The sequence below is a fragment of the Thamnophis sirtalis genome, unplaced genomic scaffold (assembly GCF_051295495.1).
Source record: "Thamnophis sirtalis isolate CommonGarterSnake01/CBP01778 unplaced genomic scaffold, rThaSir2_p1.2 scaffold_4, whole genome shotgun sequence".
In the NCBI taxonomy this organism is placed as follows: domain Eukaryota; kingdom Metazoa; phylum Chordata; class Lepidosauria; order Squamata; family Natricidae; genus Thamnophis; species Thamnophis sirtalis.
In genome coordinates, this window is record NW_028261384.1 from 84,104,180 (window position 1) to 84,117,575 (window position 13,396).

General features: G+C 36.1%; 1 protein-coding gene across 1 annotated transcript in view; it reads right to left on the reverse strand.

Moving 5' to 3' along the window:
- Positions 1-2,812: 2,812 nt before the first annotated feature.
- The window catches only part of CENPC (centromere protein C), a 32,082-nt gene continuing 21,498 nt past the window's right edge, over positions 2,813-13,396 (reverse strand). The window contains exons 6-9 of the mRNA XM_087713225.1: positions 11,960-12,114; positions 7,883-7,973; positions 4,939-5,010; positions 2,813-3,663 (exon numbers count right to left, since the gene is read on the reverse strand). Of these exons, the coding sequence (XP_087569351.1) occupies positions 3,647-3,663; positions 4,939-5,010; positions 7,883-7,973; positions 11,960-12,114 (335 nt within the window). The 3' untranslated portion in view covers positions 2,813-3,646. The remainder of the gene's footprint in view (positions 3,664-4,938; positions 5,011-7,882; positions 7,974-11,959; positions 12,115-13,396) is intronic.

The following is a 13,396-nucleotide window of genomic DNA, read 5'->3' on the forward strand; positions in this document are numbered from 1 at the left end:
TTCTTTGTTGCCTGTTACTTTCTTGCCATTTTCCCCTATTAGTGGACAAATCATTTCTTTGGTCACATTTACTTTGGCCATGTCATGCAGGAACATTTACTGGAGAAAGCAATGATGTTTGAAGAGTTAACTGTAAACGGAAACCAGGCCATCAAAGCATACAGTCACTGGGCACCATCAAACCTGACACAAATCAGAGCATAGAAAAACTCAAAGTAGTGCAAAGATGTGAGAGATGTGAGAGACCGGGCCCATAGGTTGCCAAGACTTGGACACAATGACTGGATAATATCATTTCCTTGATTTTCTTCTTGTTACTTATATATTAAACCTTTTTTATTGTCTATGGAGATTCTCAATCATCCAGGTCATGATTATCCAAAAGGTGCTTTTCAAAACGCAATTGAATTTTCTTCAAGAAAGTCCAGTTGCCTTTTGAAAAGCATCTTTGCCACAACCTTTTTCATTATTTTTGGCATTGATTGCAAGTTTTAGTTCATTCTTAGCCTTAAATTTTCCCAGGTCTATAACAGCAGATTTGGACTATTTATTGGTATTCTGTTTTAGTTATGTGCCCCTTTCCATTTTTTATAAAGTAAGTCTCTCAGTTTATTAGTGAGCTTTTTGTGCAGCCATGAAAGTTTTGTCTGGAATCTCTTTTTTCTCTGGAATATTTTATTTGGGCCTTTACTATCTTCTTTTTCAGAGTTTCCCAGGCATCTTGAACTATTTTTCCCTTTAGAATTTGCATCTACAGAATCCTACCTAATCTCTCTCAAGTTTGTTGAAATCAGTTCTTTAAAATCTAAAACACTACTCTGACTTTGTTCAGTTGTTGGTGCCTGCATTATGGTGAATTCTAGTATGGGCACTTTTCCCCAAAGTTCCTACAATTTCCACTCTCTTAACCATTTCATCCCAACTAGTTAGGATTAAGATTATAACTAACTCTCCAGTTCCCACCTTCTTTGGATGACAAAGTTGTTAGCTAGGCACATCAGAAATCTGTTTGATCTCCCACTTGTTGCTGAATTTGTTTTGTTTCCCAGTGCAGTCCCCACCCCTCCCCATCCCAGTGTTGTTGGTGCAGAGTTTGTTTCCCAGTGCAGTTAAAACTGGGAAACAAACTCTGCATTATTACAATTTTGTTTTCTGCACATCTTGGCTAGCTGATTAACAACAAGTTTGTCTATTTCCTCCACTTGGTTGGGTGGCTTGTAGAACACACCGTAGCAATGTCATTTTTAAATCCTTTAATATTCACCCAAATACTTTCAAGGCAACTTTCATCCTTAACATTGCTTATTTCTATAGAGGTGTAGCAATTCTTTATATATAATGCAACTCCTTTCTCTTTCTGAACTGAGTCTATTTCTTTTGAATAATTTATATCCTTCTATTAGTATATTCAGTCATGGGTTTCATTATAATAGCAGCAATATTGTACTTACCCTCACGGACTAGGACTGAAGTTCAGTTTGTTCCCCATACTCTAATCATTAGTGCATCCAAGCTCTTTATGGCTGACTATGACAAGTTTTGTTTTATCTGAGTGACCCTTTACCTGGACAATTAATTTTCCCAAGGGGCCACATGAGAAACTGGGATTATGTGGAAGTCTGCCACCATTGCCCCCCGATGATGCCCTGCCCCATCATCATTCCCACAAAGTAATGCTGCACTGCCACTCTGACTGGATGTGGCCCATAGGTCATGAAATGCCCAGGAATGTCCTATACCATGCCATCCTAAAGGACAAGCTAGTTTTTCAAGTAGTATTCCAGATCAATTTATGCTAATAGTACAAGGTCTTCAACTTATAATTGTAATGGAACCTGCCCACCATAGCCAACTAAATTGTTATGGTCATAAAAAGGATCACTTCTGTAACCAACCTGATTTTATGATCTTTTCATTAAGTGATCTTTATGATCATTGTTCACTATAGGGCAGTTTTGCTGAGTCCCTGACATATGGTCACACAACCATTGGGATTTGGAATTGGGTCGTAAGCCCTGGGGAGGGCTAAGCATCTAGTTGTGAATTATATCAGACTGAACTTTTTCGGCCTCAAATCAGTTCCTCAATTAAACACCTCTATATTTTCATTAGAGTTATTTAATCAGAATGCAACGAATTAAGGAAACTATCTACCAACAGATATGTATTGGAATTTGGGAATGACCAGCAGTTTAGACATTAATGGTTATGTTGCATTATTTTAAGGGGACATCACATTTACACTGTTATACAAGCTGTATTCTCACTACTTTACATTGTAGCCAAGTGTAATTTCTTCAGTGTTGTCACATGAAAAGATATACTTAAATATTTACAAAATGTGAGGGGGGTGTACTCAGTTCTGTGATACACTGTGTACATATACAAAAAAATAATAAAAATGGGAGAAGAAAATCAATAACCATTTCAACTGGCAATCTACTGAGCAATTGAAAGCAACATTCAAGATCCAACACTAGAGTCTCTGCATATGTGGTCTTCTCTTCTACCTATGGATAGCCACCAAATGGCCTCTGGAACATAGTTATTACAGACAACGAATGCAATACCAGGCAGCTCCTGTAATAAATTCTATTTAAAACTTAACACTTCTAAAATATAAAATTTTGAAATTCCATTGAACCAAAGAAAATTAACATGAACAATTCTGACAACATTCATGCCACATTTCTGGAAATAAAACTTCCTACATTTCAAGAGAAACTCACATAAAATATATATTTTTTAAAGTATGATTTTAATTTTGCGTAATGTTTTAAACTACTTTGTTTTTTAAAGAAACATCAGAATAGAATGTATAAACCATCAGAACGTACAAAACAGTCATGAAAAACATTTATACCCTAACTGCAAACAGTAGAACTAGAGGGCATCTGGGCAAAAAAGGGATTTCAAGAATTTTTCAGATTTTTAGGCAGATTTTGATCTTGAAGCTGATTCAAGAATTATGGGTTCAAGTTTACATTAGAGATTATTTTTCTGGAAATAAGATAATGTGGTTGTTTATATTAACGTACAAATCTTTCACATTTTCCGATTATATTAGCTCTCCCACATAATCATTAGACAGTAAAAGCAGAACCTACAGCAGAACTTATAAGCCATTTCCAGATTTTACTAGGCAAATTATATATTTATATATTTTAAGCAGAAGAAAACAGAGTGAAGAGAAACATCTTCAATATGGCCTTCCCTTGCTTGTTTTCTATTATGCAAAAATGTCCATATATTCCAAGCAGAAGTCCAGTAAAACTATAAAAACAAAAACTTAAGTACTTCTGTTTAACATTTGGCAGAATCTTGAGTTTTTTCAGAAATGCAAAAGAGATTAATCTTTTATATTTAGCCAGGCCCTTCATCTTTTCTCAACTTTGCATAAGCTTTATTACTGCAAAGCTTATTTACTGCAGGGCTTCACTCCTTCCATGCAGTAAGCTTACACCAATCAAATAATAAAATTATGCTGCTTTTTCTAAATTTGTCACTTCTGTTAGCCAGTTCCTTCTTTTTTTGTATTTATAATTCATTTGTTTCTAAGTTATCTGACATAGTGAAGACTAGTCTTCGCAACTCAAAAAGTTCCAAAGTTCTTACATGGAAATGAATTGTCCCATAAGCATACTTCCTAGTTGTCAAGATGTTCTGTAAAAAAAGCACAGAAGCATATATGAAGGCATTTGATAGCTCAGAATCATCACATGATAATCTCTGACATATATTAAGTTCTCAACATATATGACAGCAAGTAGAAGTATGAAGAAAGTCTTGGCTGATCTTCAAAAAAGCTAAGCTGGGCCTGACCGGTAGGAAACCCCTGGGCAAAATAGTAGCCCAAAAATTAAAAATAATAATAGCAAGCCTCATACTTGTCATATATCAGCCCCAGCCAGAAGATGGTAATGGCAAATTACCATCTTGTATTGTTGCCAAAAATACCCCCACATAGATCCAAAATTGATTTGAAAGAGACTCAAACTTTTATCCCCATTCAGATATTCTACATCTATGTCAACAATAAAAAGAAAATCTTTCAAGATCTCTGCAAGCAAAGTAAGCTTTAAGGCTTCTATTAGCATTGCATATTAGAATCCTTGTTTTGTTATATTAAGCTTGTGATTACAATAGTTTTAAGTTATGGGGGCCTGATTTATGGTAAATCTTTGTAATATTTTTAGCAATATACAAACTAAATAGGCTAACTTTACCATAAAGCTGCTGATTCATCCTTATTCATTGTTATCTTCAAAACATTTTGCACAATAAATATTTCTTTCTGCTTATCTGAAGACTTTTTATGTCTCACTGAGTTAAAATAAAATATTAAAACTGCTCAGAGCTATGAAAGCCTACTGCCCAAAGACAAAACTATAGGGGAGTTGAAATAAGCATGTAGTGTATTTTATAAGTATTACATTACATACTGTGATTTAAGAGGCTGGAAATCAAATAAACAAAATGAAATCAAGAATTCATGGACAATTTTATATTATAATCTTATTAAATCTTTTGTCTTAGATACAAAGGTGTTTTTTTTTTATTGAACAAACGTAAGGGAAACAAAAATACAGAGAACCCAGTTTTTGTGCAAGAAATTTAAAATACAATTTTGGGGGATGAGGAAATTTAAAGTGATAAAATGGTTGAGGAAAGTTAAGATCTTAAGATGTTAAGAACTTGAGGGGAAACAACTAGATAAGAGAAGAGAAAAAGGATAGGAGTGAGATAATTAAGATTAGTAACAGTCCCCACATTGCAAGTGAGAAATAAAAAGTTATGGGACTGAAAGGATAGAAAGTTACACCTAAGCAGAGTATTCAGACTTATCAATGGGACTTAAGCTAGTCATGAATTTACATATATTGATTTCAATATATCTACTTCAACTAAAATTAAATCTAACAAAAAAAAAATTCATACCTTTTCCTTTCAACTGTGTGAAGAGGATGACACATTCTTTATTCAAGAGATTACGTATATTGTATACATTCCCTACAATGAAGTAGTTTCCATTATAGAACAAATAATTTTTGTATTGACAAATACCATTCCACATGATCAAACACAACCACTGGCTGGTCCAACAGCAAAATTTTCATTTCTCTGTTGTGTCATACCATCTTTGATCTTCTGTAATGACATGTATCATCACTGACAAGGCCAAGAAAGGAAACACCTAAAGACCAATGAGCAGGCACATCCCCATGTACGTAAAGGCTACTTGTAAAGGCTACTTAGCACTTTTTGGGGTTGGCCACCACTCAGAAGCATATAGATCTACTGAATAGACCATCATTTTATATTTTTGGTGAATTGGGATATGCCTATCACTGAGCAATCCAATGATTTCTGCATTCTCCCTTGTGCGTTATGCTGCATTCTCCCTTGTGTGTATTGCTTCATTAATGCCACTATATTTTACAGATAGGATCCTAAGTAACAAGTTTATTTTCATCACTGCTGACTTGGATGGTGGAGGTGTTCAGGCTAGTTTCTAGATACTCAGTCCTGAGTTGCAAATCCAATTGACTAAGAAAGTCATTTCATATCTAGACATAGCATTGTAGGTCTTCCCTAATGCCAGTTGTGAGACGACATTGTCAGTGTAGAGAAAAACCCAAGGGGTACTGTGATACAAATTTTATGTGGTGGCATCCGTGACAAGAATGAACAGCAATTCTCATTCACATAGCATCTTTTTGCAACTCTTTAAAACAGTTGTGTTTTTTCTCAGCTACAAACTATGAATAAAAACCCTGCTTCATCCTAAATTGTTAGTGAAATTGGTCTTGAAGTACAATCAAATTACAATTTTTTTGCAAATTTTTTGTTTTGCATTTGGAACAAATTAATCTCAACTGTAATATTCTGATGTGTACTAACAAAACAATACTCGAAGCAATTTAAGATTATCTGTTAGACTGAAACTCAGAAAGTTTGAATGGTTTGACCTAAAGAACTTGTGATAAGAAACAACTGATGCATTATCCTACAAAACATTTACTGATTTAAAGAGATGCAAATATGGATTAATTACCTCCCATGTGAATCCAAACTATAGCAGACTCCTAAAATATTTTTTGGTATTTTTCTTGTAAATAAACAGACATATTGCCAATGGAACAAACTACATCAGTATCTACTCTAATGTCCTAAGGGTCAAAATAAAGGGGGGGGGGGTGGACAACCAAGCAGCTTTGTTTTTGTTCCCATTGCTTTATGTGATTAGAACACTCAAAACTTTTCCAAATGACAACTTTTAAGATGTGTTTTTCAGATAAAACACAGTCAATTCAAAACAATTCCAGGTAAGATTCCTTGTACATTTTAAAGAAATGACATGGCACTACATCTAATTCTAATCTGTTCCCATGCCATGTGTGAAAGACAGAGAATATACCGTATTTTTCGGAGTATAAGACGCACCAAGGTTTTGAAGAGGCAAATTTAAAAAAAACAGTAGGTAGGTAGATAGAGGGGGAGAGAGAGAAATACAGTAGGTAGGTAAGGAGAGATAGGTAGGTAGATAAAGGGATAGAGAGAAATACAGTAGGTAGGTAGGTAGAGAGAGAGGGTGTAGGTAGAGGGATAGAGAGAGAAATAGGAGAGAAATACAGTAGATAGGTAGGGAGAGAGAGAGAAATACAGTAGATAGGTAGGGAGAGAGAAATACAGTAAATAGGTAGGGAGAGAGAAATACATTAGATAGGTGGGGGAGGAGAGAGGAGAGAGAGGGGGGAGGGAGAGAGACAGAGAAATACAGTAGGTAGGTAAGCAGGGAGCGAGAGAGAGAGTAAATAGGTAGGTAGATGTTTCCAAGTGTATTTATCCATATACTGGAGAAGGAAATCACTGATAATCTGCAGTACCTAAGACTTGTTTCTGCTGGCACAGCACTTGATCGATCTAATTCTCATCAATCACTCTAACTAAAGAGCTTTCCAAAAGGAAAAAAAGGTTTTGCAGTCTGCAAACCTCCCAAAAACGGCCCGTTTTTCATGAAAACAGGCCTATTATTTTGCCAAAAAAAATTGCATGCATAGTCTTATGGAGGCTTATAGAGTGCTGCTGGGGGCTGGGCAAAAGGGCCTGCTTTTTTGCTCACTTCTGCCCTCCCCAGCCCCCAAGAGATGAAAGCCTCCATAAGGGTATGCATGGCCCTTTTTCTGAAGGGGCGGGGCTTCGGGAGGCAAAGAAAATGCTGTATTTGATGTATAAGATGCACTCAGATTTTCAGCCTTTTTTTTTTGACGGAAAAAAGGTGCGTCTTATACTCTGAAAAATATGGTATACATATGCTCTAGGAAGCAAGCATTCATCTTTCTTTTGGTTCAAGACCCAGAAGGAAAAAACAGTTACTTATTTGTGGTTTCTTATGAACAGAAGCCATCATTCTTAATCACACAAATATGCATAACACAAGTATTACAGGAAGTCTTTGACCTACAATATTCGAGTCCAAAATTTCCTAAATTTTACTTTTTTTGCCACAGCTGTTAGTAAATCACTCCAGTTGTTACGTTAGTCAGTTGTAAGTAAATCTGGCTTCCCTGTTGACATTGCTTGTCAAAAGGGCACAAAAGATGATCACATGATTCCAAGACACTGCAACTGTAATAAATACATGCCAGTTACCAAGTGTCAGAATTTTGATCATGTGACCATGAGGATTCTGTAATGAAAAACAGTCATACGTCACCTTTTTCAGTGCCATAACTCCAAACAGTCACTAAATGAATAATTGTAAGTCAAGGACTACCTGTATGATGCTACTACTGCTGCTAAAAAATAAAAGTATTTCCTTTTTATTAGATTTTTGCATTTCTTTTACCCTTTCTAATAGAAAAAATATCAGTACATTTACCTGGTGGAATAAAAAAATAGTTTCCAGCAGTCAAACGATAGCTTTGATCATCCAGCATTAGAAGAAGTTTGCCACAACTAATGTGAAAAATCTGAGAGAGGGGAAACCATAATTTTAATTGCAGATTTTATTTCCTGGAAACATGATGATAAATTATTTACTTTAATCTTAAAATCAACAAGACTCTTGAATCTTATGTTGTCTACATAAAAATAAGACCTACAACACTGCATTTTGGTTGTACTCCAGACCCAAGTTCTATTTGTCAGGTGCAGGAATAGGCTCACAGAATCCTCTACCTAATAATATTAAGAGATAGTAATGAATATCTGCTTTGGTGATTCACGTCATTTCATTAATTATTGAAACATTGTATCCAGGTGTTTTGCATTTCACTCCAGTTGCCCTGGAAATTAGGACTGCTAAATTCTATGTAATTGCCATCATAGTCCTAAATATTTCCATTCATTTTTAGAAAGAATCAAACAGCTATTCCTTAAAAAAATAACAAGAACAACCTATCACCAGAGTATAAAGGATATCAGAACAGATATATTTAGAAAGAATATAAAGGATATCAGAACAGATATATTTAGAAAGAAAATGTGCATCTCATGAGTCTGTGAATTGTCTTATAAAACAAAACTCAATATATTATATCTTTCTCAACAGCAGAACAGGGCCCATGTTTTCCGTAATTCCTGATAGGAAGAATAGTCGTTTATTTGGGGAATTATTAATTGATCTCAAGTTTAGATGATCAAATTTGCAACTGTGCACCCTAAACAAAGTAGAATTTGATAATGGCAGAAATCATTATTTCCTATCTGATCTATCTATTAACAGAGATGTTCTCTTGGAAGCAGAATTAAGACTGATGAAGATGTTCCTTCCACTATAGCAAATATAAGCCTTGCTTCTAACCAGAAGTGGAATTAGGAGCCCTGGTAGCACGGTGGTTAGAATGCAGTACTACAGGCTAACTTTGCCCACTGCCAGCAGTTCAATCCTGACCGGCTCAAGATTGACTCAGTTTCCATCTTTCAAACTGAAATTTGTATATTTGCCCTCTCAGTTGCATTCCAATAATTAATAGTGGAAAGCAAACCTAGGTTCCTAACAGCTTTATCAGAGATCATTATATTATAATAGAAAAAATATATTTTAAAGGAAGAAATAAACTGCCACTGTTTCAAGGTGGTAAATCTATAGGTAATGAATTATTAATACTAAACACTTACAAAGATGAAAAAGATACAAAGTCAATACACCATTCAATACAAATGTTAGTGACAATAAATTGCTCATATTCTTCTCCCCAATCATAGTCATTTGTTTTTCAATTTTTTAAATATAAATGAAATGGAGGAAAAAGTTATCTTTATTGTGTTCTAAGACCTCTCCTCTATGCAAATAATCTACACAGTGTGAGAGAGAAAACACAGAGAAGCAGACAAAGGCATTTTTATACAAAACAATGTCTTTTTTTGGTCCATGAAATGGAACAGAATGGGTGGCATGGCATGGCATGGCATAGCATAACATAGAACAAAATAGAGCAGAATGAACAGAATAGAAAGGGATCTTGGAGGTCTTATAGTCCAACCCCTGTCCTCAAGCAGGATATCGATACCATTCCAGACAAATAGCTGTCCAATATCTTCTTAAAAACCTCCAGTATTGAAGCATCCATAATTTCTGAAGTCAAGCCATTCTACTGATTGGTTGTTCTATCAGGAAATTTTTCTTTAGTTATAGGTTGGATCCCTCCTTGATTAGTTTCCATCCATTGTTTTTTGTCCTATTTCTGGGTGCTTTGGAGCAGGGGTCACCAACCTTTCAGACCTCAGGGTCCACTAAATTCATAATTTTAAATCCCGTGGACCACTAATACGAATTTTTTAAAAGATAAATAGCATTTAGTGCAATATAAAAATGCAAATAATTTTTCTGCAGACCATCAAAATTTTCTTGCGGACCACTAGTTGCTGACTGCTGCTTTGGAGAATAGCTGAATCCTTTTCTTTGTGGCAGCCCTTTAGATGTTGGAAGACTACTATCATGTCACCCTAATCCTTCTTTCATTAGATAGACATATCATTTCTGCAACCATTCATGTCTTCTAATAATCTTTATTGTTCTTTCTCTGCACATCTCAACATTATTTTATTTATTTGTAACGCCTTTATTATTGTTACAAATAACGTAAGGTGGTGAACCTATCTTACACACATTCCTCCTATTTTTTTCACAACAAATCTGTGAGGTGAGTTTGGCTGAGATATAGTACATAAGTTACAATTTATATTACAAGCTACTAAATATGAAAATTACATTTTTTCAAAGCATTTTAATTATCAACTGTTAATATCAACAAGACAAAATGTCCAATATTAATTATCTGTTAAAATGTTTGATACCTGTTTTTATTTATAATCTCAGTCAGAGAATATTTTACACATGAACATTTAAAATTAAGCTAAAATAATAGCTGAACTCAGGAAGCCTATATCATAAAAGGTATTTTCAGCCCAAACTGTGCATTTTATCAATACACCATAAACACATCTATTTTTTTTCTCTTGAGATTGTTTAAATCAGTGGTTCCCAAACTTTTTCAGTCCATCGCCCCCTTGGTGCTACAAACTGATCCTCAGTGCTCCCCACCCAGTGGTGGAATTCAATTTTTTTACTACTGGTTCTGTGGTTGTGGCTTGGTGGGTGTGGCTTGGTGGGCGTGGCTGGGGTCATGTGACTGGGCGCTTTGCACAACAGAAGGAAGATAGTAACAGTAAAATTCAAAACTGTAACAATTAATTGCACATTTATTCAAAATCCAATTTAAAAACCGTTTTAGTTAATGTTAGTTCAACAAAATTGTTGAACATGATCCAGTGATACCAGGTTTTCAGAGTCTGATAGTCAATTATCAAGAACCTTAGTAACTAGTAACTTAGTAAACTCAGTAAAATTTAGTAACTACTTCACTGTTCAGTAAATTCTTAATGTGATGGATGGGCTTGATGAAGCGATACCAGTTTCCCAATGTCTGGTTTTAAGTCACTTAACAGGAGTCTTAAACCACCACGTTCAGTAATCTGGAGTCAATTTCTTTGCTTGAAGAGAAGTTGGATGACCACACTGAAACCACGTTCCACCAAATATGATGTTGGAAATGCAACAAGGAGCTTCTTAACCATTGCCATAGTGCAGGATAGCGATCAGAATTTTTTTTCTGTAACCAAAATTCTTGGTACAATTTCTTATACTTTGGCTTCAGCTTAATGTCATTTTGCAGCTCTATGAGTTGTTCTTCCACTACCCCATCTTCCTTAGTATCTGAAAATGGATATATCACCCAATCTGGAATTTCCATCAAAAGAAGATCCTGATATAGCTAGAATAGAAGCAAAGGAAGACTCGCCGGGCAGAGATCTGTTGGGCTGTGTGGTTGAGATAAGCCAGGGAGCTAGGGAGCAGCAGCAGGCGAAGTACGAAAAGGAGTGGGAGGGGCAGGAGGTGAGGGGTGGAGCCAGTCAGTGGTGCATTTTACCGGTTCTCCGAACTGCCCATAATTTGTCCTACCGTTCAGGAGAACTGGTCAGAACCGGCTGAATTTCACCCGTGCCGGAAGTGCTCAGCTGACTGGTGGCCAACAGAGCCCAGGCAGAATTGCACCCTGCGAGGGGGCCACCTCCAGCACTCCTCTGCCACCTCCTTTGCCTCTTAGCGCCCCCCTGCTGCCCCCTTGCCTCTTAGCGCCCCCCTAAGTCATCCCAACGTCCACTTTGGAAACTACTGGTTTAAAGCATCCCTCCTGAATATAAGAAAGAAAACATATTCATGCATAAAGACACCAAACAAATTAAGAACATATAATTCTGCTGTGTCTACATGAAGGATCAAAATTATTAAACCACAGCAGTGGGGAAAAATAAGTGTTGTTAATATAAGATTGGAAGAAGAATAGTTAATCTCTACTCTGTAAGGAAGAATGATAATTGGCTAAAATACAAAGTAATTTTAAGTATTAATTTTGCAAATACAAATTAGAAAGAAAAGAAATAAAATACTTACTAATGTGTCTGTGTGGGAATACTGATATCCCTTTTCTTTTAATGGATTTAATATTAATTTTCCAGAAGCAAAGGAAGGTGTACTGAAGTATTTATAAATGGACAATATTTCATTACTAAAGCAAAATGCAGGTGAACTACCATTATGCACACATTCTATGAAAACAGAAAAAAAACAATATTCACAGAAGGAAATATTACATAAAATATACTGCATCCTTGCATTTTCATTCATAGGCAAGAATATGTTTACTTTTCTTAAAATAATGATAAAGAAGCCATATGCCTAGGCAATATCAAAACATAGAGTATATGGAAAGTTGAGAATATTTTATACATAAAAATAGGTTAAGATTCTGCTTTGGTCTGCTATGTAGAAAATTATACTGTGTAGTGTTTGTATCATTTTTGAGTGTAGTGCAATAATAACTGCACAAAACTTTGCAATGCTTATCAAAGTTTCTCTTGTTGACTTCTCTGCTAAAGGACAGGGTATTATTTAAGTTGGCATGAGAAAAACGAGTAGAACTTTGTGCCAAAGTAAGAAGGCAATAGAAGAGGACACATATATACTGTGTTTCCCTGAAAATAAGACCAGGTCTTATTTTCCTTTGACCTCCGAAATAAGTGCCAGGGCTTATTTTGGGGGGGGGTGTCTTAATTCCACTCCCCCCCACCCTTTTCCAACCAAAAACAGAACTTTGGCTCCGGCCTCTAATGCCACAAAAGACATTGCTGGTGCTCTCTGAGCATGCTCGAAACCAGCGAGCAGACGCAGTTGGAGCCACAGTTGCAGCTTCTTCCTGCTTTAGCTTTGCCTTCAGTCGGGAGCGGGGTAGTTCATGGCAAAATGGTGGGTGAATTCGTTTGCGAGGTATTCCTAAAGCCTCAGCAGGAGAGGCAGGTTGCTTGGGTAGTAGGCTGAGAAAGTGGGGTTAATACATGAGGTGTTGGGTACGGGTCAAGCTTGGCATTTCACTTTCCTGCCCTTTGCAAACTTTTAGTTGCGCGTAAGGAAAGCAGAAGCAGCAGAGGAACAGATCAGGGTAGATCAAAAAAACTGTCCAACAAACAACTCTCCAACCAAGGAACTGAGGGCACTCTCTTATTTAACTGTTACATAAGAACTTGTCCTTAGTTCTTTGGTTGGAGTTGTTTGTTGGACAGTTCCTTTGATCTGCCCTGGTCTCTACACACTTCCTCTGACCTGCTCGGTAATCAGCTGAAAGTAATACTGAATAGTTACCTAAAAGGCCCAAACTGGTATTATTTACAGACTTGGATTCCATGGGTTAAATACATCACATTTGTTTTGTATTGTCCCTGGGATATGTTGGTTGAAGTTTCATAATTTCACAAATATGCAAGCTGATGTTTTCATCGCTTTCGGCTTTTGTAGCTGTCATTCTTATCTGATCATTTCAGATACTGATGCCAA